The sequence below is a fragment of the Polypterus senegalus genome, chromosome 9 (genome assembly GCF_016835505.1).
Source record: "Polypterus senegalus isolate Bchr_013 chromosome 9, ASM1683550v1, whole genome shotgun sequence".
NCBI classification, from domain to species: Eukaryota; Metazoa; Chordata; class Cladistia; order Polypteriformes; family Polypteridae; genus Polypterus; species Polypterus senegalus.
This window is the reverse complement of record NC_053162.1, coordinates 13,687,553-13,712,050: the sequence shown is the minus strand read 5'-3', so window position 1 is coordinate 13,712,050 and position 24,498 is coordinate 13,687,553. Positions and strand designations below refer to the sequence as shown.

At 42.4% G+C, this 24,498-nt stretch overlaps 1 protein-coding gene across 6 annotated transcripts in view; it reads right to left on the bottom strand.

Moving 5' to 3' along the window:
- Positions 1 to 7,470: 7,470 nt before the first annotated feature.
- The window catches only part of dennd1a (DENN/MADD domain containing 1A), a 1,078,084-nt gene continuing 1,061,056 nt past the window's right edge, over positions 7,471 to 24,498 (bottom strand). For 5 of the 6 annotated variants that reach the window (XM_039762706.1, XM_039762705.1, XM_039762708.1 and 2 more), the window contains one exon: positions 15,257 to 19,994. In XM_039762706.1, coding sequence (XP_039618640.1) covers positions 18,735 to 19,994 — 1,260 coding nt within the window. In that variant the 3' untranslated portion in view covers positions 15,257 to 18,734. Of the gene's footprint in view, positions 9,304 to 15,256; positions 19,995 to 24,498 lie in introns of those variants that run through there. The other variant, XR_005634853.1, reaches the window with a different exon arrangement.

Genomic DNA, 24,498 nt, shown 5'->3' with positions numbered 1-24,498 from the left:
GCCTTTCACACTGAGCATCACCAGAATCACTTGCTGTACAAACATAACCTTCGTCATCTTCATCTTCTTCTTTGACTGACGCCATTATCCGTGTAACTTACAGCCTCTGAGATACAGCTGGTCACAGATCTGTTGTCTTTTTCCAACTGGGACCCCAGCAGGTGGAGTGACTTCCTTGTGGTCACAGAGGGTCAGCGGCAGGATCTGAACCCTCAACCTCAGGGTTTGTGTTGTGACTCAAGGTAGAATTCTCGACAAAAAAGGGGGCCGAGACCCCACAAACGCAGGCTTTACTGGCCAGCAGGTCTCCACAATAGAGGCCCACTTCTTGGCCTGGCAGGACCACAAGGCAGAAGCTCTTACTTGCTAAGAAAAGCCCCCACAAGTGGGAAGAACTGTCAAAAACCTCTGGCACTTAAAAAGCCCAAAAAGGATCAATAAAATTGAAAAGGAATGCATGAGCCAAATAAGAGAAATTCACAAATAAGCTCAAAGCGTGTTCCTGGAAGACAAAACCTGAAGAAGACAAGTCTGGGTACGCAAATCCAAAGCTCGTAGACCTTCAACAGAGCAGAGACAGCAGCACTCACACCGGCCTCTCCAAATAACGAAATCGAAATGAACCCTCGCTGAGCGAACAACCAATAAACTCGGCTCCTTATGGACAAGCTGACTGAGATGGGAGCAGATTCATACCTGGTGGCACTGATCGTGGACTATCTTACAGACAGACCTCAGTATGTGCGTCTCAGGAACTGCAGGTCTGACATTGTGGTCAGCGGCACAGGAGCGCCTCAGGGGACTGGACTTTCTCCGGTCCTGTTCAGCCAACATACATCAGACTTCCAATACGACTCGGACTCCTGCCACGTGCAAAAGTTCGCTGACGACACTGCTATGGTGGGCAGCATCAGGAGTGGGCAGGAGGAGGAGTATAGGAACCTAATCAAGGACTTTGTTAAATGGTGTGACTCAAACCACCTACACCTGAACACCAGTAAGACCAAGGAGCTGGTGGGGGATTTTAGGAGGCTCAGGCCCCTCATGGACCCCGTGATCATCAGAGGTGACTGTGCAGACGGTGCAGACCAATAAATACCTGGGAGTGCAGCTGGATGATAAACTGGACTGGACTGCCAATACTGATGATCTGTGCAAGAGAGGACAGAGCCGACTATACTTCATTAGAAGGCTGGCGTCCTTCAACATCTGCAATAAGATGCTGCAGATGTTCTACCAGACGGTTGTGGCGAGCGCCCTCTTCTACTCGGTGGTGTGCTGGGGAGGCAGCATAAAGAAGAGGGACGCCTCACGCCTGGACAAACTGGTGAAGAAGGCAGGCTCTATTGTAGGCACAGAGTTGGACAGTTTAACATCCGTGACAGAGCGACGGGCGCTGAGCAGACTTCTGTCAATCATTGAGAATCCACTGCATCCACTGAACAGGATCATCTCCAGACAGAGGAGCAGCTTCAGAGACAGACTGAGGAGATCGTTCCTCCGCCACACTATGCGACTCTTCAATTCCACCTGCAGGGTAAACGTTAACATTATACAAGATTTAGATTGTTACACCTGCCTGACACTCTCCACCGTACATTTTTTAACTTGCAATGCGCTTTTATCGCTCTTTAATTTAATATTGTTCTTTATCAGAATGCTGCTGCTGGATTATGTGAATTTCCTCTTGGGATTAATAAAGTATCTATCTGTCTATTTCTCTAAAGGCAGAGGGAGGAACCAACAGCAGTGATGTCACAGTGGCACAGCCCCTTGAGGCTCCACCCACAAAACCCATAAACAGCGCACATTGTACAAAACAACAGAAACAAGTAATCGTTCAAAACTAACAAAAAAAAACACAATAAACGCACAACGATATACAACAACAGTCTGAAGTCCTTGGAAAGCACCCCGCATTAATAAAATAGCACCTTACAAAGCACACAAGAATAAAATACAAAACACCATCACACGAGAACAATGAAGATGAAGAATTCTTTGAAGAATGAAGTTGAGAACATCAGAGGTGACGAGGGGGTGACGAGGGGGTGAGAGCCGCTGGCAGAAAGCGCGCGAGTGTACGTGTGTGTGTCACGTGTCACCCCGCCCGCTGATTTGTGTGCAGGAACAACAACAACAAAAACAACAACAGAAACAACAAAACAGCAAAAACAACACGCCGGAGCGGCGCCGGGCAGCCACTTCTTCTTCTTCTTCTTTTGTTCAAATGTTAGGCATAAATGATCAGGTCGAGCGTTCTGACATTAAAGTTGATAAGTTTGATTTATTTTTCAAAAACTGAGGAGTCGGGCGAACACCAAACTCCTCCGAAAAACCCGAGAGGAAGAATTAAAGTACATTATGGAATATGATGTCTGAGAAGAGCTGGAGTCAAAAATAAAGGAAAAAGTAGCGCCCGCCGTGGAATGCTGAGTGCCACTCAGTGCCCTGTTGACGGAATGGCGCACAGGCGGGTGGTCTGATTCAAGCTGCTGAGGTCTGCTAAAGAACTGCGTATACATACGTAGTGTGTATTTGTGTATATATATATATGTGTATATATATATATATATATATATATATATATATATATATATATATATATATATATACACACATATATACATGGTGAGAAGAAAAATACTGAGATAACGGGGTTATTTTGATTATAGGAGTGGTTTAATGCCTTTAAAAAGTCTTCAGACCACTTTACACATTTTGTTAGGTTGCAGCCTTCTGTTAAATTCATTCAAATTCATTTCCCCCTCATCAAGCAATACTTAAAACTCAGAATTTTATGATTTTTTGCAAAATTACTAATAACAAAAATGTAAACTCTCCCATCTGCACAAGTATTAACTCTCTTAACTCCACGGCCGTCTACACGTATGGGCACACCGGGAACTGTTGGGGGGTCCACGATGCTTCTGTTTTGCTATCACAACAGGGGGCTCGGCGCAGTCCTTTGCCCGGGGGGTCTTTGACGCTGTTAAGACATCCCTCGTTTACTCAGCCCTTCACTGAAGCCCCCTTTGGGGTCTGAAATGACAAACTTCACAGCCCCTGATTTTGGGGAGAGCAGCGCTGCGCGGCGATGCCCTCTGAGTTCAAGTCCGGCCTTGGGGTTCATAGAGTTGACCTTAAAAATGTTTGCGTCAATTGGGTAGTTCAGTTATTTATTTCAAATACATTCGCTAAGACTTCTAAAATCCTCTTTTCATTTTGACATGCTGGTGTATTGAGTGTCTATTGATTTGGGAAAACGTAATTTAAAGAATCAGCAGAAGGCTGCAACATAAAACATAAGAAAAAGTGAAAGGCGCTGCATGTACTGTACTTTATATTCATAAAATGTGTAAAATCTGTGGGCGTAAAGACGAACCTGACGCTAAAACACAGAAAGTCAGCTTTTATTTCTGAGCGGTGTTTAGATTAGATTAGGATAGATAAGCATTGTATAAATGTAAAGAAGTATTATTATGATTATTCTTATTAATTCTATCGGAAAAGTCACATCCATACAGCAGCAATAACATAAAAAGAAGAATACGGAGTCACGAGGTAAATAATAAAGCCAATCAATCAATATGTAAAAAAAAAAAAAAAAATTCAAATATGAGTGTCAGTAAGCTTTGCGCCCTAGAAATGTAGCTGAGCTCTTCGATAACATTTCAGGAATTATTTAGCACTCTGATCGTAAAACTGGTCAATACGATAGCAACTGACGCGAAGAATTCAACTTGAATCGCAGAATTCCGGCATTTGAGGGCTCCTCTCTTGTCTGGTTTGGCTCAGAAACTAATCAGCACATCGTCGTCTCACAACAGGCTCGAGTTTCGAGCTCGGGATTATTATTATTTATTATTATTATTATTTTTTTTTTGCTCTAGACTGTCCTGAAGAAACTGTGACAGACTGACAGACAGACAGACAGGCAGACTCACCATCGAGAGATCGAGGATTTCGGTTATCAGGGGACCCTAAAACGTCCGTCAAAAACTAGAAATCGAAAATCTTTGACGAATCGAAAGCTTTCGCTCCACCCCCACAGATGGTAGGTTATGGTGGGGGAGGGCGCAAAGCAAAATCAATCAACCAACCAATCAATCAATCAATCAATCAATCAATCAATCAATCAATCAATCAATCAATCAATCAATCAATCAATCAATCAATCAATGTATATTGTTCAGATATTACAAAATGGTGTTTTTAAAATAAACTTAACGAGTTCCCAGGGACACAGCACTGAATTGGCTGATATGGGCACAAAACACCCCCAGAGGCGCTTTTTAGCCCACCGTGGTGGAAGGAGGCTGTGGATAAACGTGCACAAGAGATAAAACTTAAAAAAAAAAAAAAAAAAAGACATTGGGTGTGTTTAGTTCACATTTGGTTGAATGGCGTGGCGTGCAGATCAGACCTCTCGTCTCTCAGCTGCAACTGGGGGCCTGGACACAACAAATGGCCTTTTTTAATATTATTCATGTTACATGTTAGATATTATCCAGAAATCAATGATGACACTCTGTACTTTAGCCTCATATTCATCTTTTCAGTTAGAATACATGTTTTATGAATATATATCTCCGCATTGTCCCAGTATTTTTCCTTCTCATTTTAATTTTTTTTACTGGCTGTACTACCTGCTTCAGGTGGGCTGAAATCTGAGTAGTCAGCGTGAAATGCTTGCAGTGCATCACCTACTGGAATACATTTTATCATGCATATAGTAATAAAATGCATTGCATTTGTTATTCCAACGGGTGGCAATAAAATACATTACTACAAATGGTTGTGATGTGCCATCTGTTGGAATATGAAAGGCACTACAGAGATAGATAGATAGATAGATAGATAGATAGATAGATATGAAAGGCACTATATAAGAGATAGATAGATCAAAAGATATGAAAGGCACTATATAACAGATAGATAGATAGAAAGATTTACTTATTAAGCCCTTTATTTACTTATTGAAGCCCTTAATACCTGAGCCCTCACATTAACCCTAATTGCCACCTATTTCACGCAGTGTATAGCCTTCGATTTATCTACTTTGTTCTAACAAATACCCCTCGTCACTTTCCCCAGTCAATGAAAACAACCCACTAACTGCAAATCCCATCAAACGCCTTGCATGAGGCAACATTATTGCTGGATTTATCCTATGCCAATACATCCTCCCTAATAAAACTTAAATACTCACAATATCGCTGAGATTAAAACTAACAGCCCTTATCGTCTCACTACTAGAATTAATTACAGCCATAGAACTAGCCTCAATAAGAAACAAAGAGATCAAAATTAATTCAACAAAATTCACCCACAATTTCTCCAACATGTTAGGCTTTTACCCACAAATACACCATTTGATATTAAAACTGCCACTAACATTTGGACAAACCTCTGCCACTCAAACTACAGACCAATTATGAGCAGAAAAACTTGGCCCAAAAGGCATTGCTAACACACAACTTCTTTTAACCCAAAAAGCACTCGCGCAGAAAAAGGCCTAATCAAAACATACCTATCAATCATAGTTAGATATGAAAGGCACTATATAACAGATAGATAGATAGATAGATAGATAGATGTGAAAGGCACTATATAACCGATAGATAGATAGATAGATAGATGTGAAAGGCACTATATAACCAAAAGATAGATAGATAGATAGATGTGAAAGGCACTATATAACAGATAGATAGATAGATAGATAGATGTGAAAGGCACTATATAACAGATAGATAGATAGATAGAGGTGAAAGGCACTATATAACAGATAGATAGATAGATAGAGGTGAAAGGCACTATATAACAGATAGATAGATAGATAGATGTGAAAGGCACTATATAACAGATAGATAGATGTGAAAGGCACTATATAACAGACAGATAGTCTGGCTGCTATATGGACCCTCTTAATTATTCAATCAGACCCTTTGCCACAGGTGTATAAAATCAGCACCTTGCCATGTAGTCTCCATTTACAAACATCTGTGAAACCAAATGGGTCATTCTGAAGAGCTCAGTGGCGTCAAGCGAGGTACTGTGATAGGAGGCCACCTTTTGCAATAAGACAGTTAATGAAATTTCATCCCTGTTGGACCTTCCTTGGTCAGCAGTTAGTGGTCTTATTGGAAAGTGGAAGCGTTTAAGAACAACAGCAACTCAACCACAAAGCAGAAGACCACGTAAAGTCACAGTGTGGGGTCAACGACTACTAAAATGCGTAAAAGTAGCCAACGCTCTGCTGATTCCATAACTGAAGAGCTCCAAACTTCCACTGGCATTAACTGTGTGGCGGGAGCTTCATTGAATGGGTTTCCATTTACCGAGCAGCCTCTCATCTCCCAGTCCAGGGGTCCTCAATCACGGTCCTGGAGGGCCGCAGTGGCTGCAGGTTTTTGCTCCAACCCAGTTGCTTAATAAAAAGCACTTATTGCTAAAGTAACACTTCTGCTTCACTTTAGTGATTTTGAGCCCTTATTGCTTCATTTTGTCTTAAACAGCTATTTTAATTGCTCCTTATTATCAATAACATGCAAATGACAAGAGAGAGCAGCATTTCTCCATTTAACTTATTTACATTTACACCTGCGTGTATTTATCTGCACTATTGGGTTTAATGAAATACTTGGAAGAAAAATGAAGAGAAAAAAGTGAAGGATTGAGAATTACTCGTCCATTTTAGCCTTCAAATCATTTGCATGATAGAAAGGGAAAGAAAATCTAGGATATGAGAATGACCTGACATAGCAGAGTTAATTTAATGTCATAGCTTGTTAGTGCTTTATTGGCAAGAATTGCTTTCTAATTAAGCAGCCAGGTCAGAACAAAAACCTGCAGCCACTGCGGCTCTCCAGGACTGGGATTGAGGACCCCTGTCCCAGTCCAATGCCAGGTGTCGGATGGAGTGATGTAAAGCCCACCGCCACTGGACTGTGGAGCAGTGTAACGCGTTCTATGGAGTGACGAATCACGCTTCTCTGTTGGACAGTCAGATGGGTGAGTCTGGGTTTGGCAGATGCCAGGAGAACATTACCTACCTGACTGCATTGTGCCAGCTGTGAAGTTTGGTGGAGGAGAGATGATGGTGGAGGGCTGTTTCTCAGGGTTTGTGTGTCAAGACAGAGGATGTGCAGTGTTGTTCATTATGGCACTCAGTTTTGTGTTAATTATTACCTTTGCTATGACCTCCAGGGGGTCCAGAGTGCATCCCATGACTGCCCTTTTAATTACCTTGTTGATTCGGTGGTCCTCTCTTGATGTCACCAGCCCAGTACCCCACACAGTGGCCATCACAGAGTTATAGGAGATGTGAAGGACGTCACTTTCCACATTAAAGTCTCCAAAGGAAGATGACTCTGCTCACGTACAATTGGACTGCTGAGCTTATACTGTACGTCAGACAGAAGGTAGTTTATTGTATTTTATGTTACTTTGTCGTAGTGTATTATACTTTAAAAACTTTTTTTGTATAATCTGTCCTAAATGTTTGCATTTTTCTGGTGTTGCAGGCTCTAGGGGGCGGTAATGGAGTCGATCTGGGGTGGAGGTTCATTAAAATGTAAAGCAGGGTCAGGGACAAAAGCGACATGAAGACAGGGGATTGTGGGCTACAACGGGCCATCAAACCTGTTAGAGTCCGTCACCTGGCACAGGCCCAGGAGTCTACAGTTGCAGAGTGAACTTTAATAAACCTGTGAAGGGGATTTTTACTTTTGATAATTGCTGTAAATTGTCATTTGAGATAATATTTTAAAATTCTGACTAAAAAGTGTAAAAAGGGGGCATTGTTTTCAAGACCGAGAAGAGCAGCGATGCCTCGCGGTGTTAAAACTTCACATTCTACGAGTCACCCCAAGGGACAGGACGCCAGGTTTGAGAAGGCAGTTTACGACTTAATTACCAGGGTGGCCTCGCTTTATTTGTCTGAAACTGGAGAGGACGCTTACGAGCAGGAACAGAGCGTGGGCTGGACGGGAGGACGGAGCTGATGGACTCTCACCCTAAACCGTGACACTCCATTGGTCCATGAAAGGTGACAGAGCCCATTCGGCTCTCCTGCTGCCATTTATCCATCCATCCCGAGGAGATCACCTCCGTCAGCCTCTCTCTTGGCAGCCATTAGCGGTGAACAAACTCCTCCAGGGTTCACTAAAATCAGAGAAACGTGGGAGAACTCCGCCAAACTCAGAAACATGCATTCAAGTCAATGGGGAAGAGGGAAGTGAACACGTTTTAAGTGGGTTACAACGGTGCGGTGGTCCTAAGTGTTCCAAGGGACTACAGAAGCGTGTATGCTGGACTGATTATGGTGACCAAACATGTGAGGGAGCACTGAACCTCCATGGCTCAACCAGCAAAAGACGCAGATGGAGCGAGCAGCCACAAAGAAAATCCAAGAGACGGCCAGAGACTAGCAGTAAGTAAAAGAAAAGCACAAATGTCGGAGTGTGGACAAAGCCCGAGTTTCTCCTTTTTCTTGTTATCACATCCTCTGATTTCCCTCCTTTGTTTCGTGTCATTAGTCTTTACTGATTAATAAATAGGACATTGGCGGTCTTTTGCATGGTGTTGAGTTTTGACACGAGAGGACTCCATTTCTGCCGTGATCTGTATGGATGTCTTGAAATCCAAAAGCCGTTTCATTACCAGCTTGCTTTTCATCGTGGACATGACGCCCGATTTCTGACACATTAAGCGACGATATTAACCCTCGGTGGATACTAAACTCTTTGTTCTTCTTCACTGTGGCACAAGTAGGCCCAGGTGGTAGCAGGACAGATGTTCTGGTTACGTCTCGCGGCTTTTCTGTTTTTGACTTATCGACTTGCCCCCATCGGTTTATCGTTTCTCAACCTAGCACGTTCAGATCATGGCTTACTGAGACTTTAATCTTCTCCTGGCTCAATTGTGCTCGTAATAATCCTCAGGAGGCTTTATGTGTCCATACCATCACGGCAGGTTTTGGCCGAGGCTGTTAATTTATATTTCAGATAGTCAGAAATGGCCAAGTCATTGATATCCCAGTTCTCTTTGAAGCATCTAATATTAAACAGCGTAAGAAAGCTGACAAATGAGAGGAGGTCCATCAAGGTAGGAGTTAAGATGTGCCAGTTAGCCAAGGATGAATAGTACCGAGTGGAGTCGGGTCGGGTGGCGTGGCGTCCTGGCTTTGTCGCCTTGTGGAGTCGCCGCTGGGCGGACACCAGGAGCATTGTGGGACATTCCTGAGGCGCTCCCTGTCACATAACCACCGGCACTGTGCAGTCAGATCCAGGACCGTAATGTCTACAATGATAAAAAAAAAAAAAGATTGTTTTCCTAATTTTATTGATTTATTTTTTTTTACTTCTTGCATGGCAAAAAGCAGAAGTTTCAAAAAAAAGGCAACGAAACATCCTTTATAATATAAAACACACCCCAAACTGTTTACCTTTATTTAACTTCTTAAACATTTACTTTAGTTATCATTTTGTAAAGTAAACAGCACAGGAACACAATTGTACCCAGAGGAAAGTATTAAATATCATTAATATTTGTACAGCAATGCAAAAATAATAATAATAAAAATAATAATAATAATTAATTGAGACAAAGGCATACATCATACAAGTGAGGCACCGCAAACGAAGAGACATGAAGCGTGGCGGCCGAGTCGGGACACAGGAGACCGAAAGCTCGCGCTGCAACAGAACATTTCAAAAGTTGCCAACAGGAGATTTTAAGATTTTTAACAGAAAAAGAAAAAAAACAAAAAAACAAACAAAATCCAACCCCCTGAGGAAAAAAACAATAACATTAAAGATTTAGTACTGCATACACTTTTAACATTGTGTTCAGTAATCCTCACTCTGTCGATTCCCATCTTTGTAGTTCTTTGGCTTCAGATTAGGACACCAGTGCCCTCCAAACCCCCCGCGCCCCTAACACACTCCTCATAGAAAATGAAAAGCAATAAAATAAACAGAAAATAAAATTCAAAAGCAAAAGAGGCTCACTGGCGATGTGAAACGTAACACTTTATCAAAGAGATGAGGTAAAACTACGAAGGACACACAAAAACGGGAGATTACAAAAGTCCGAACGGCAGCACAGACCACGTTTGCCTCTCTCGGCACATTCTCTTTGAAATGCGCCCACCTCTCGAGCCCCCGGCGCCAGGTTTCAACGTATCGTTTCACTACAACAGGGTGGAAGCGCGGGACCACCAGCACTCAGCCAGACACGCACTCCTGTCATTCAGCAATATGAGGTCTTAGCTAACATCAGGCTTAGGGTCGGGGATGTTGGGGGGGAAGATTGTGGATTTGCAACAAAAAAAAAAAAAAAAAAAAGGTGGCCCACCCTGTCAAACAAGCACCCTGAGCGACCCGAATTCCCACACTTGTGCCGTTCACCAAATCCTGTATTCCTGTCGATGGCATCTGCTCAGTAAAGTGCTGCCTTTTTTTAGATCGGTGGGAAGTTTCCTCATCTCTATGAGTGTCAAACGTGACTTTGATTACCAGTTATATCCGTCCATTATCCAACCCACTATATCCTAACTATAGGGTCACGGGGGTCTGCTGGAGCCAATCCCAGCCAACACAGGGCACAGGAAACAAACCCCGGGCAGGGCGCCAGCCCACCGCATGGCACCCACACACCAATTTAGAATCGCCAGTCCACCCAACCTGCATGTCTTTGGACTGTGGGAGGAAACCCACGCAGACACGGGGAGAACAAACATGCAAACTCCATGCAGGGAGGACCCGGGAGGCAAACCCGGGTCTCCTAACTGCCAGGCAGCAGTGCTACCCACTGCACCACCGTGCCGCCCCCACCAGTTATACTCCAAGTCTAAATAAATTAAAACAATCAACTATTTCATGCAGCAAAGTAAACAAAGAAGAAAACAAAAAACTGCACCTGAAGGGCAGCAGCCATTTTGTGTGTGGAGAGATCTGACAACAGGACTTTGGGAACAAAAACAAATAAATAAAATCACTCACAAGCAGAAAATACATTCATAAATGGAGTCCAAACGTGTTGTCTTCACTGATTTAAAGTTAGTACATGTTTAAAAATCTGTGTAAACGTCGCACTGTTGCACCAAGTTTTGCGTACAGCATTGTGAGTGTCGTGAATAAAGTAAGGAGGAGAACGCGCAGAAGAGAAGATCCTTTATCGTTGTGAGGTCATTGTACTGCCATTTTGTTAAACACACTGAGTGCCGCAATGAAAACAGGGAAATTTGTTTCTGACGCCAATGCCAAATCAGGGTACTATTTTAATACAATCAATAATTGCATTTTGTTATCGAGCAAACCTCACAATCATAATTTAGTTTCTCAAAAAAAAAAAAAAAATCAATTTGAGTTACTCCATCATTGTTGCACGGAACAGAAAATTCTTTGTGCACATCAGCTGCGTGACAACTCCACGGTGTAGTGCGGCTAACCGACAAGAGATTTTAACAGGCAACCCAGGAGGGAGAGACAGAGAGAGACGTGAAACAGAAAAAGGTCAAAAGAACCGAAAACAGCAAACCCAAACAGCAGGACGAAAATCAAGGTCAGAAGAAAATAGAGAAAGGCAGGAACCCCAGAGATCGATTGGAAAAACGGGGGATTCTCATGGGAGGTTCAGCAAAGGTTTGTTATTCACAGGTCAGATAAAGACAGTGAGATGGGTGACCTTTAAATTACTTGTCGCCATTACCTGCAGGTTACGACCTTAGAAGACAAGCCATGTAATGAGAAGAAAAGCTACCTGGGCAACGGGAACAGCAAAGCTGTGGCGCTCTCCAAAGCACACAAGAGGGCCGCCAGAATGGAACACAATCTAGAAATTTTAACAGGCTCGGTCAGACAAGTTAGACTTTCAACAATTCACTGCAATCGCCTCCATTTGAAGTTCGGTGCTAATCGTTCGGAGCGAGTCTGGTGGTTGTGGGTTCTATATATGCAAATTATTTTTGTAAAAAATAAATGTCGTCAGTAAAATGAGTAAAAAAATATTCTGTTCTAGGGTACCGCAATGATGTTTCATTATTACTTCAGATGCCCACTATCCTCAAATTCTAATGTGTTACCCACAAATTTGCTTGTATTTGGCTACTACAGCACAGAAGAAGGCTTATGAGATAACTCGTACATGTCATCCGTCTACAGATCAACCATTGTGACTGAACTTGTACGGAGCAGTCAGTCTGGTAATGGATTCTGCCATTCTGGGCTTTATTTTTGTAGGCGGTGCCTCATTATTTATGGGCTAGTCACATGATGTGTGATGTCACTGCACCACCACTGGTAAAAGAGAGCAGCACCCAAAGACTAACGTTAAAAAAAGGGACAATCGTGAGTACCTGGAAAATGCAAAAGAATAATTTGGATTACATTTAGAAATTAATTTTACAATTTCAAGTTGGGTTTTTACTTTGACTTTTCCCGAAATGTCTTAACTAGCCCTTGGAGAACCGTTTAGGACAGGGGTGCCCAATGCGTCGATCGCGATCAACCGGTAGATCGCACTGCATTCAAAATGTTAGTCTATCATATATCCTCCCTAAGGCATTTGCCACTTGATTGACATACAGGGCGGCCAGTCTGAGATCTCCTTTCTTCTAACACACTGGTCATCCCGCACGCACGATCAAACGCGCGAGCTACTGCAAAACTCCGGCTGTCATCTAGTTAGCCTTCCGATTCATATCGACTAAAGTAGGAATTTTAAAAAACCAAATTGTTTGGGGAGGGTATGGGCTGAATGTGGAATTGGAAGAGGATTTTTTTTTTCTCACAATGTCACAATCGAAGTGCGTTTGTCTGATCTGTCAATCTATCATTGCTATTCCAAAGAAGGGAAATGTGGAAAGGCACTTTCGAACTGTTCATAAAAACTACAAAACTGATGTCCTTCCAAAAAGCGATCTGAGAAAGAAAAAGGAGAGAGAACTAAAATCGCAGTTGAGAGGCAATGGAAGGCGTGTGCACAACTTGACAGTATAGGCCACACTGAGCAGATTGAAAATTGTCTGTCAGACTTTATCTAATGGAAAAAAGTAACGAGTTGAGTGTTGCCTAATGTAGTGGAGTAAGAGTAGCATTTCTTCTTCACAAATGTACTTAAGTAAAAGTAAGAAGTAGGGTGCAGTAAAACTACTCTTAGAAGTTCAATTTTTTTAAAAAGTTACTCAAGTAAATGTAACTCGTTACTACCCACCTCTGATACTCGGTATATACTGTATATACATATAGCATTTTTAATGTAGGCACATCATTATGACCTGGTCATTTTAAAAGTAGCTCGCAAGCCGAAAAAGTGTGGGCACCCCTGGTTTAGGACGTCCCGTCAATGACCTTCATTTACTGGCCACAGAAGGAATATTTCGTCTGTTGGTCTGGCTTATTACTCACGATAACCGAAGAATGTTTAACCTCTTTAGCGTTACATTTTTTCACAAAAAAACTTGTAAAAAGCATTGCATTTGTTTGGCTTTAAAAAATGACATATTTATTAAATGTTATTCTTTTTAGTGTAAAATGTGCAAAACACTAAAAGTACAAAGTCAGAAGTGTAGAAAGTTATGCAAATGATACAAATCATAATAATATTCATAAAAATAAAGTGTATCCTGTCAGAATGTGTCGTGTGTGTGTGTGTGGTAAATCTTGAAGCACAGTGACTTACACAATCCAACGTCACAGTCGGACAATAGGAACATGATTTCTTGCAGATTTACTTTCTAGAATGATCAGCTTTGGAACGAGCGTCACTTTAGAGTTCATCAGAATCCTTTTCGATTTTAATCCCACTGCCTCAAGACAGATTCACTTTGTCATCTCTGCTCGTTTCACCGTCAACAGCGTGCAACACTACATTTCTTACAAGACGCCATTATGAGGCTAGGAGGAGACGTGCCTATCGCTTACAGAAGACACGGCTACACCATTTCCTGTTGCCACTTTTACAGCCTGAGTAATCCTTGGCTCTAACGCTTACGTGAGACGCGTCAATACAGTTGCCTGAGTGACACTCGGGACTAGCGCTTCTCGCACCGTTTTTACAGCCTGAGCGATGCTTGGGACTAACGCTAAGGAGGTTAATCACTTTTAGGCTATGGGAGTTTCAAAATGATCAATCTAGACTGAGAAAGTGCAGCAGAGGCTGGAAAATGAGAAATAAATAAAACCTGAAGGTGGTGCCAAATGTATTGCACTTGCTTGTTACTTAAAACACATGATACTCCACTTAAACTTGTGTGAGGGTGTAAAAGTATGTCAGTTTTCTTATTTCAGAAATCTAAACTAAGAAAATAGAATGGAGGTAGAAAAATAAAAGAAACCCTTGAAGTTTTTTGAAATGTTTGAGAAACTCTCAGAGAAGCCTTCCATTTTCCTTTCTAGTTCTGCTAGGACACGGAATTACAACATTTTAGTAAATGAATATACAGTATCTAGAGTGAGAAAGCAGAGTGGAGGCAGGAAAGTGAAACGAGAATAACGGCTGACGGTGACACCACGGCAGACACACTGCACATTGGACTTGCTTCTTGATTCTCTACTCTGATATCTGGTAGTCAGAATTTCCTTTATGGTAGCTAAACCTTTAGTGGTGTTGCCCCTCACAGTTTATGGTTTGACATCTCCATGTAGTAGTAGTAGTGTAACGTGTACCTGCACATTCTCTTTCTGTCCACTTGAACTTCCTCCAAACAGTTTCTGACTTTAAATTGCCCCGAAGTTCTGTGAACTGGTGACTAACTGATTTCAGGCATCAAAATAAATTCATTTTAAATACTGTAAGAATGAAGTGAGAGCAAGGATGAATGATCTGAGGCATCAAGCTTTCCTATAACTTCCAGGCTTGACACAACATTTTTGCACATCAATTTCTAAAAAATAAAGAAAAGAAAATCAAACGATTTGATGTGATGTGTTTCAGGGGGATCACCTCATCTCAAAAATCATCAGCAAATTATTTAATCATCTATCCATCTATCACCCAACCCGCTATATCCTAACTACAGGGTCACGGGTGGTCTGTTGGAGCCAACACAGGGCGCAAGGCAGGAAACAAACCCCGGGCAGGGCGCCAGGCCACCGCAGGGCACACACACGGGACAGTTTAGAATCACCAATCCACCTAACCTGCATGTCTTTGGACTGTGGGAGGAAACCCACGCAGACACGGGGAGAACATGAAAACTCCACGCAGAGAGGACCTGGGAAGCGAACCCCAGGTCTCCTAACTGTGAGGCAGCAGTGCTACCACTGCACCACCCATTATTTAATCATATAAATTTTATTTTAACATTAAAAAATTGAGAATGTAAGTGTGCACAGTGATCTCTCACTTTTGGTATGAGTTATGGTTTAGTCCTTACACTTTCCAGAACATTCTAAAGAGTTATAGAAGTAGTGTGGTGGGTGGGTGCCAGTCTTCATGAACGCAAGTGAATTGCAGCTGATTTATTATTTCATTGCACCCACCAACACCCTAACCCCCTCAACTCATTAAAGTTGTCTGGGCTGCAGAAAGGTAGGAATCATTAATGATGGCAGCACTCGACCATGGGGCTCACCGAATAAAGCACAGGGTTTCTTAAACTACGGCTCCAAAATGAGTTGCGTGATGTCTGAACTTGGGCTCTGCCGAGATGTGAATTGCAATAGTACCAAATGTGAAATGGTCATTAATGGTCTGCAGGACGCTTTGTAATGGGTTGCTGCAGGGCGGGGTGCACAGTCTCAACCCAGGACGTCAATCTGCATCGATACTCCAATGAGGATCAATACGGGATGATTGATCATTGACAATTCTCTAAGGGGGAAATAAAACCGGGATAATGATCGGTAGTGATTGTCCACTGGACAACGATCGGTGATGGTTCTCCAAGGGGTAAGGATGGTAATCGGCAGTGATTCTCTAAGAGGGATGGGTCCCCTAAATGATGGTCCACACTGATTGTGGGTCAAAAAGGCACAAAAAAGGAAAAATTGGGCCGTCAGGAAAAAAAAAAAAGACAAAAAAGTAGGGTAGAGAATCCTCAGAGGGATAGTGAACTACAGCGGAGGATGGCCAGCCTTTGAGAGTTCGGGGACAGAGAAGTTAGTGGCAAATGTTAAAACCAGCAAAAAATGTGTCAGATACTGCCCAGGTTCTTTTTGTAAAAGTGTCATCATCATTTGTAGAGGGGCTGTCCTGAATGAGAAGTCCAAGGCTTTGTGTTTCATCAAGTTGTATCAGCTTCAAAAACACCAAACAATATGGCAGAAGAGATGTCAAGGCATTGCGCTAACAAGCCATACAGCCATTGCAGGGAGACTGACAGGGAGTAACGGGAGAAAAGGCAAACTGCACACAACGGTGAGACCCTGCATCACAAGTCGAAGTGGGCTACTAACCCTCTATGTATGTTTTAACGACTTTTATCATTCGTTTATAGTTGGAAACTTGTGTAAGCACTCTAAGGATATGGCCAGTGAAGAGCGCTATACAAAAATAAGGAGAACTTAACTGAATTGACTAAACATGGCGGACACGGCACAACAATGAAACACTTGGGCAACCAGATATCTTAAAAGGTTATCGACCGCAACATCCTGATCGCGCATCATCTGATGCCTTGCAAGGGTCCAGCAGTGACAAAGAGCTTACAAGGACTTCACCAAGCTGTTAGTCTGCCTCTAATATGACAACAACGAGAAGGACAAAGGATATCTCTACCGTAGCTCTGTTCATTTTTAAATACATAGTGAATTATGACTCATCTTCTTATTTAGAGTTTACTCGTTTATTCCTGTGGACTCTCAGTGTGTAGAATCGCACTGCGTTGAACTGCCGGAGGTGGGCCATGAACCTGCAACGCCTGCCTCAGAAGCAGTCTCCTTACAGTGCGAGCTAATAAATCTTTATAACATAAGAGCCTTGACCTGCTGTACTAATTCCTTTCATCATTTTTAAACACGCACGTGTGCTTAGGGGACACCTTCAAGGCTCTTGCAATGTAAGCAGTACCATTCCAAGTCAAGAGAGGGCGCTATTGCTAACATCCACTCCCTTACAGTGTGAGCCAACAGGAGAACTCCTCATGTCAGCCATGTTCTCACCTTTCTGTCTACAGCTCCAATGGGGAACTACAAGTAAATACTTGACTTCATTTCCTCTCCAGGAGAACCCTCTATATACAGTGGTCACCCACCTTGGGGCCTAAGACTCAGTGAGATGGAGCTGCCACTCAGCAGCGAAGGCAGTTATTTTTAAATTAATTTGGGTGGAACCTCAACTCTTCACACTTGGTAAAAAATAATAATAAATTCTGAATTTGACAAGCTCGGATAAAGGTATAAGCTCAATATACAATAACACTCTCAAAAGTCTAATTCAGATGCATTGTGTCGATGTGAATTTCTGTTCTTGTCCAAAAAATGTGCAAGCTTAGAATGATCTGCAGTACTAAAAAGAGTGTGGTACCCACTGCTGTCAGGAGAGGTTACTGCTATCTTGAGACCCTACATGGGATCGAGTGAGCAATTTATTAGACATGCTGTTTGCGTTGTTCATAAAGGTTATTACCCTGGTGTAATATGAAGGTATGTGCAAGTATCCAAGTAACTGAATCAAAAATGTTTTCCTTAAACGAGGGCGAGGAAGTGGGATACTTTGGTTAGTCACTCCACATCCTATAAACAACAAATGGGATTTACATACATGACAAACGCTGGCTCAAGTGCATGTTATAAATCTGTAAATACTCTCAGATGGACACCTTGAAATATAGCATACTGAGTAACACGACATCACAGTTTCTAGAGTAATGCAAGAGTCACGTTGTTAATTCAAAACGTCAATCCTTATTGTCAGCTTCACTGACTCATGGAACACACACAAATAAAATAAATTGAGATGAGCTCCTCTGTATGAACTACCCACACAGAACGAGTCAGGAAAGTCTGTACACCCAAATCGAGCTTCCCGTAGTACTAGCGATCACGCTCACTGGCGACTCCTCGGGTGGGCGTGAATGACTTTGAAACTGTTCAGCACTATTTATTAGAATTTCTGTTCACATGATACTGAAATGAGGCAAACAAAATATCCACCAAAGCAGTAACTGTCTATATAGGTCACGCCGGTGAAAATTATAAACTCAAAAATTAAAAAAAAAACAAAGGCAGCAAAGAGTTGGTGTACTCCGTAAATTACTGTGAAATATCACCACATAGTGTACTATCATACAGCAAAGTCATTGCATGTAGGGTTGAAGCATAATTCAGCTTAACAGTTTTATTCAAAGTACAAAGAAAGGGATAGTAGCCATCAACTTACAAATATAACTTAGTTATCGTCTTGTGGTGTATCAGTCCACAAATTTTCAAGAGACACGACTTAGGCAATCAATCAGCAGCAAAACACAGGGCTCTTTCTTAACGCAAAGTTAATGTTCACTTCCACCCAGCCCTAAATACTGTCATTACGAAATGACTTTGTGATCAAGCAAAAAAAGAAATATCATTCTGTGTTCCACTGGCAGTTTTCTGTAATTATGAAATGATTTTATAATCAACCAAAAGCAGAAATATTGGCCCATTTTCCACCAGCAAATTTCTGCAAAGGACCCTGCATCCTAAAAGTATGAAATGATTTAATAATCTCCCAAAAACAGAAAATGTTGGCTGGCTTCCATGGTGCTTGCATTCATAAATACCCTCTGGACCCAGCAAGGGGTACATCGGCTACTCAAATGTCTCCCATCTCTTGCGTAATTGATCCACCCTGCCTTGACCCGGAAGCACCTCCTGCTTTGTTACAGTTAATAAATCTTCAAATGGATCCTCCGCTTGTTTCGTTGTGACCGGGGGTACATCCTGGCTGGGCACCGACAGTGGTCTTTCCAAAGAAATGCTTAAAGGCCTTGGGTAATTAAGACTGGCAGCACTGCCAGTTAAAGTGGCCGACTCTCCAAATGGGGGCTGGCTGCCGCTCTGACTCACAAAGGTCCCGCTGACTTGTCCTAAAGCAGTTGGTGGGTTAAACACTGAAGGAAGAGACGATGCTGAGAATTTTGGTATGGACTGGGCTGGGAAGTAGCCACTGGTGGGTGGTAAATAGTTGGAGCTAAATGGGTTACTGGCTGAGGCAGCATAATGAGTCCCCGGAGGCCCCACAGCCGGGTAGTGCAGTCTTGCAGGCACAGATGGGGCAAAGGGATTGAGAGAGGCTTGCTGAAATTGTACAACTGGTGTGGTAGCAGGAGAGTATCCCACCTGCGGCACAAAAGTGGAAGATGGTGGATTATATTCGGACAGAAGTGGAGTGAAGAGTGCCGGATTGGAAGATGATCCTGGTGCCAGTGCAGATAAACCCCCAGAACTTTCTGTCTCGCTGCTCTGTGAAATCCCACCTGTGCTTAATGGGTCCAAAAGACTTAAGAGGTCTGCACTGCCAGTAGTGCCACTCTCAGAGCCAACTTTGATAGGTTTTAGTATGTCTGGGCCGCTCAACTGACTTTGTATGTGTAACGGAGACGCATTTAACGCCTGCCGGAATTCTTGGGCACCTGCTTTGTTTGCTGTTCCAATGGATTCTTGGCCGAATTCAGAAACTAAATTGGTACTTGATGACTTTCCCGCATCTCCACTTCCCACCAAGGGCAGATGCCTCACAGAACGTGGTAGCGGGACTGGCGGAGCAAGAACTTTGCCAAGCTCTGGGGTTTTTCGGCCATGAGGGCGGGGTATGGTAATGCTGCACTGACTCCCAGTTGTCGACTCAGTTTTCTCAGCTAGTATGGCTGTGTTCTCCGTGCTTGGAGGCTGCTGCGCTTCAGAAGAAACATCAAGATGAACTTCAAGTGGCCTCTCCGAAGAAAGAAGACTGGATTTGGTTTGAATTGCCATGTCATCCTGGCCCATGCTCCACAGCTTATTGTAAGGATTGGAATGTTTCAGTCCTGGGAGAGTTCTGGTCCAGTCACTTGAACCTGGATCCATTCTCTAAATTCAAAAGAAAAAAGAAAATTAACAACAACATCAGAAGAGTGCTTTTGTAATATATTTGTCAAATTAGTGACCAAATCCTGTCCAATTACATTTACATTTACTTGTTTGGCTGATGAGACTTTCAACATGTATGATACAATTGGTTTTATTTACTTTTGGTTTTCCAATTGGAGCACAAGCAGGTCAGGTGACTTACTCAGGGTCACACAGTGTCAGTGGTGGGATTTGAACCCACAACCTCAGGGTTTGAAGTCCAAAATCTTAACCACTAAACACACTGCCTGCCACTGCAGTTAAATGATCAGTCATCTCACAGACTGCTTTCACATTCAAGAACATTAATGGACATCACAGACTACTTCTCGAGTAAATCCAACGAGTGTCAATCGGAATCCACTCTAAGCTGATTTATGGCCCTGAAGGTCACTTCATCAAAATCATCATACGGCATCAGATTTGGCTCCAAAGTCCACCACAATTTAGTGTGTAGTGGAAACAAGTTTAGTAATGAAGTCAGATAATGTGGGCTGATTGAAAGTGAGGCAGGGTGGTCTAGAAACAAACCCTCAATAAGTGATCATCTTTACACTGCCTGGGATGTTACACCACCACTGCATTCCAGAGCCATGAAGACCTGATGATATGCAAGTAAAGCAAACGTGCCTTCGTGGCTTCAGAAGCAACCTAAGCAAAACATCAAGCCATCTACCTGTGAAATGCATGTAACCAAAATCCAAGCAGCAGTAGAAAGGGCAATGAAAAACTAAAAATTAGCAACTTATATTCTGATAGACAAAGGGAGACACAGACAGACAAAGACAACCGTAACATGACAGCAGTACGCACTTTACCTTTGCTGATAAACTGCATTTCATATCTATTATATAGTTCCTTTCGTTTTTGTTTTTTTGTTCTTTATTTCGCCTTATACAGTTTCTTGTACAGTAGAACCATTCCAAAACTCTGGTCGTAACCCAATTTGGTCGTGACCCAAAGTAATTTCCCTCATAGGATTGTATGTAAATACAATTAATCCATTCCAGACCATATGAACTGTATGTAAATATATTTTCCTTGAAGATCTCTAAGCACAAAAATAGTTAATTTATACCATAGAACGCACAGTGTAATAGTAAACTAAATTTAAAAACATTGAATAACACTGAGACAAACACCCAGGCTCCCTGCTCAGCTGCATTCTCTCTCGCTCGCTCTCTCTCGCCTGTACCGGCTCTCTCCTCCTGCTTCCTGCCTTCACAGCGAATACACAGGGAGAGACTGAACACGTGTGGAAATCATCGGCGCGTACGAACCGGAATGGAAACTGGCTTGTTCGTCACCCGAGTGTGTGGTTGTGAACAGATGCAAAAGTTTGCCGAACTTTTTGGTTGTAACCCGATGTGTACGTGTTCAGAGACGTTCGTGACCCGAGGTTCTACTGTATTAGGAATTTGTTAGTTTTCGCATACCCCTTGGGGTCAGAGAGCAGGGTCAGCCATTGTATAGCACCTCTGGAGCAATTGCAGGTTAAGGGTTTTGCTCAAGGGTCTAGCGGAGTAGGATCCCATTTTGGTAGAAACAGGGATTCGAACCGCTAGACTTCTGGATACCAGCGCAGATCCTTACAGGATAATGGGCATGGTGGCTGTCTACCAGCTGAAGGTCAGCAGAAGTTGGGTGATGCAGCAGGACAACGACCATAACCATTCTACAGGACTGCTTTAAAAATGAAAATCCGTCTTTTGGATTGTCCTAGTTAGAGCCAAGACCTTAACCTAATAGAGATAAGCCATTCACACCAGACACCCTAAGAATACGGCTAAGCGGAAGTAGTTCTGCAATGAGGAATGGTCCAAAATTCCTCCTGACTGTCCTCCAGTTCTGATCTGTAGCTATTGGAAGTCCTTGTTAGAGCTTTTTGCTACCAAAGGAGGTTCGACCAGCTATTAAATCCAAGAGTTCAGTAACATTCTCCAAGGCATACTGTGAGTGTTTGATGGGTTCGTACAGTAAAGACATCAATGATTCTAAGTGATTGTGCGTTATTAGCGTAACTGTATTCTGTTTGTCCATATTTGTGATTTAGATGAAGATCAGATCACAGTTTCTGACCAGATGCTACTGTAAAACTAAAATAACTCCAAGGTTACATGTATGTATGGAGGATCAGAATCGTCTTTAATCTTTTTGTATGGCTGACTTGAGCTTTCTGTTAAGTTAAATGGAGTTATGTATGTTAACGCATTCTTGTTTACGACAGTGCCAGAGAGTGGCAGCATGTTGCCTGTATGTTGGACATGTCATGTCATTTTCTAACCGGATTAATCTAGACCAAGAACATGGGGGATTGGCTGGAGCCTATCCCAGCTAGCACAGGGTGCAAGGCAGGAACGAACCCTGGACAGGGTGTCAGCCAATTGCAGGATGAGCACACGTGCCTACATACCAAACATACACACCGGACAAGTTAACTTAGCCAATTCAAGTAACCTTCATGTCTTTGGATAGTGGCAGGAAACCGGAGCACCCAGAGGAAACTCACACAGACACGGGGAGAACATGCAAACTCCACTTCTGGTCTCCGTACTGTGAGGTAGCAGTGCTACCACTGTGCCACCCGCTTTAGATATGGCAATAATAATTTTACTGTACTCTGTACACGTGTAACACTACTACTACTACCGCAACTGTGTTGTTTAAAAAAATTGTGGGGAATGTTAGAACTTCTGTGTCTCTGTAATCAGATACTGCCGTTAACCCCGTATACTGCCATTCACAGCAGTGGCGTAGAAAGGTCTGGTGGCACCCGGTGCAGAGTTTAAACTTGTCACCCTCATGTCCACCAAAATACAAAATGAAATTTATTGAGAAAGCAATTTTTTTATTCAATTGGTTAAGTAAAGAGGGCATAATGTTAATTATTTTGTAAACAATTTTTTATGAATAAAAAACCTGGCGACGTATTTGCAGCCAGATAGGAATAAATCGGCAAAAACGGTATCACTATTGAAGTCTTATGAACAGCACATCTTGAAAAATATATCAAAATTGGAACAATAAATTATGCACACGTTTAAGTTACCATAGATTTCTGACATGAATTTCAAGGAAAAACTGAAGAAGCGTCGAAAAATTAAAAAATAAAACACGTTTAAAAACGTTTACTGTCTTGGCGACGTAAAATAAAGGCAATAACGAGCCAAATCAGGAGAACACCAATGATAATTCTCCAATACTGCCTCTTCTTGGCCTCTGATTTGTCGCCAAAAATTACGCCAAATCGCCAATTAACCAGAATTGTGACACATGATTTCGTCGTGTGTCCCGGCTCATATACAGTATTTAGGGGCCTTAAGATAGTGGGATGGGGAAGGAGATATTGTCCGTTCACTCTTAGAACAATCCTAAAGTGAACTTGTATACTTTATGGTCAGTTCTAGAGCGGACAATACCTACCCACCCCACTGTCTAAAATGTTTCGCGCCGACTATATTATTATGATGTTCGGGTTAAAAATATCATCTTGTTTCACAGAACGACTTGGGGCGATGATATATTTGTGGCAGGGATGAGACATTGAGTCACAGGGCCGGTTGGTTACTTGAGCACCAGCACAGTTCAAAAGAAACGAGACAGAACACCCCTCCCCCCACGCACCACACAATAATACTAAATCATTACAGCATCACATCGTTCACCCGCAATTTGCTGTAATTAGGGATTGTTAAAGTCCATGTAAATTATTTGACATGTTATTTTATGTAACATAAAGGTGCATTAATACAAAACCGGCCATTTTTTCACACCCCCTCAGAGCTGGTACCCGGTGCGGGCCGCACCCACCTTCCTATGCCACTGATTCACAGCATACTGAATTCACACATTGGCATCTCAGATGCTCTCATGAGCTCCCATTTAAAGAGTCAGTCATCTTTACCCAAGCATAGTATTTTCAATACTTAAACATATACAGATTCTGAATCCTGCTTTATATCATCTGTGGTCAGACACACTGGGCACAGGGCACCAGTCCATCACAGGGCACACATATACACACCCACACTGGGTCAAACATAAAGGCGACTGTTCGAAATAGTTTAAAGCACTTCTTTTTCCGACCTTGATGACACCTAATAATCATATTGGCTCCGATTTATTAAATCAAAGCTGGATTTAGTAATGATAATGACAAGCCTATGATGAGCTGAATAACTTTTGCACCTGACAGTATGGTACTAAGCCGTGAGGTTCGTTATTTTCTTTTGCTTTGTGCTGAAATTCTTCATTTTAAAAAAAAAATTTAAACCTTGAAATAGTAACAGTCCTCAAGACAGTAGAAAGTGGTTGCCCTAGGCGATGACGGATGCCTCTGCTTTGCACGCTGCTCTAGTGACATCACATTTGCTTTCCGTGTATGCTCAATTATGCCACATACAATACCATCAGCAGATGTTAAATGGGATTTGGCACTGCCTGGCATGCGGGTCAGCCTTCAAGT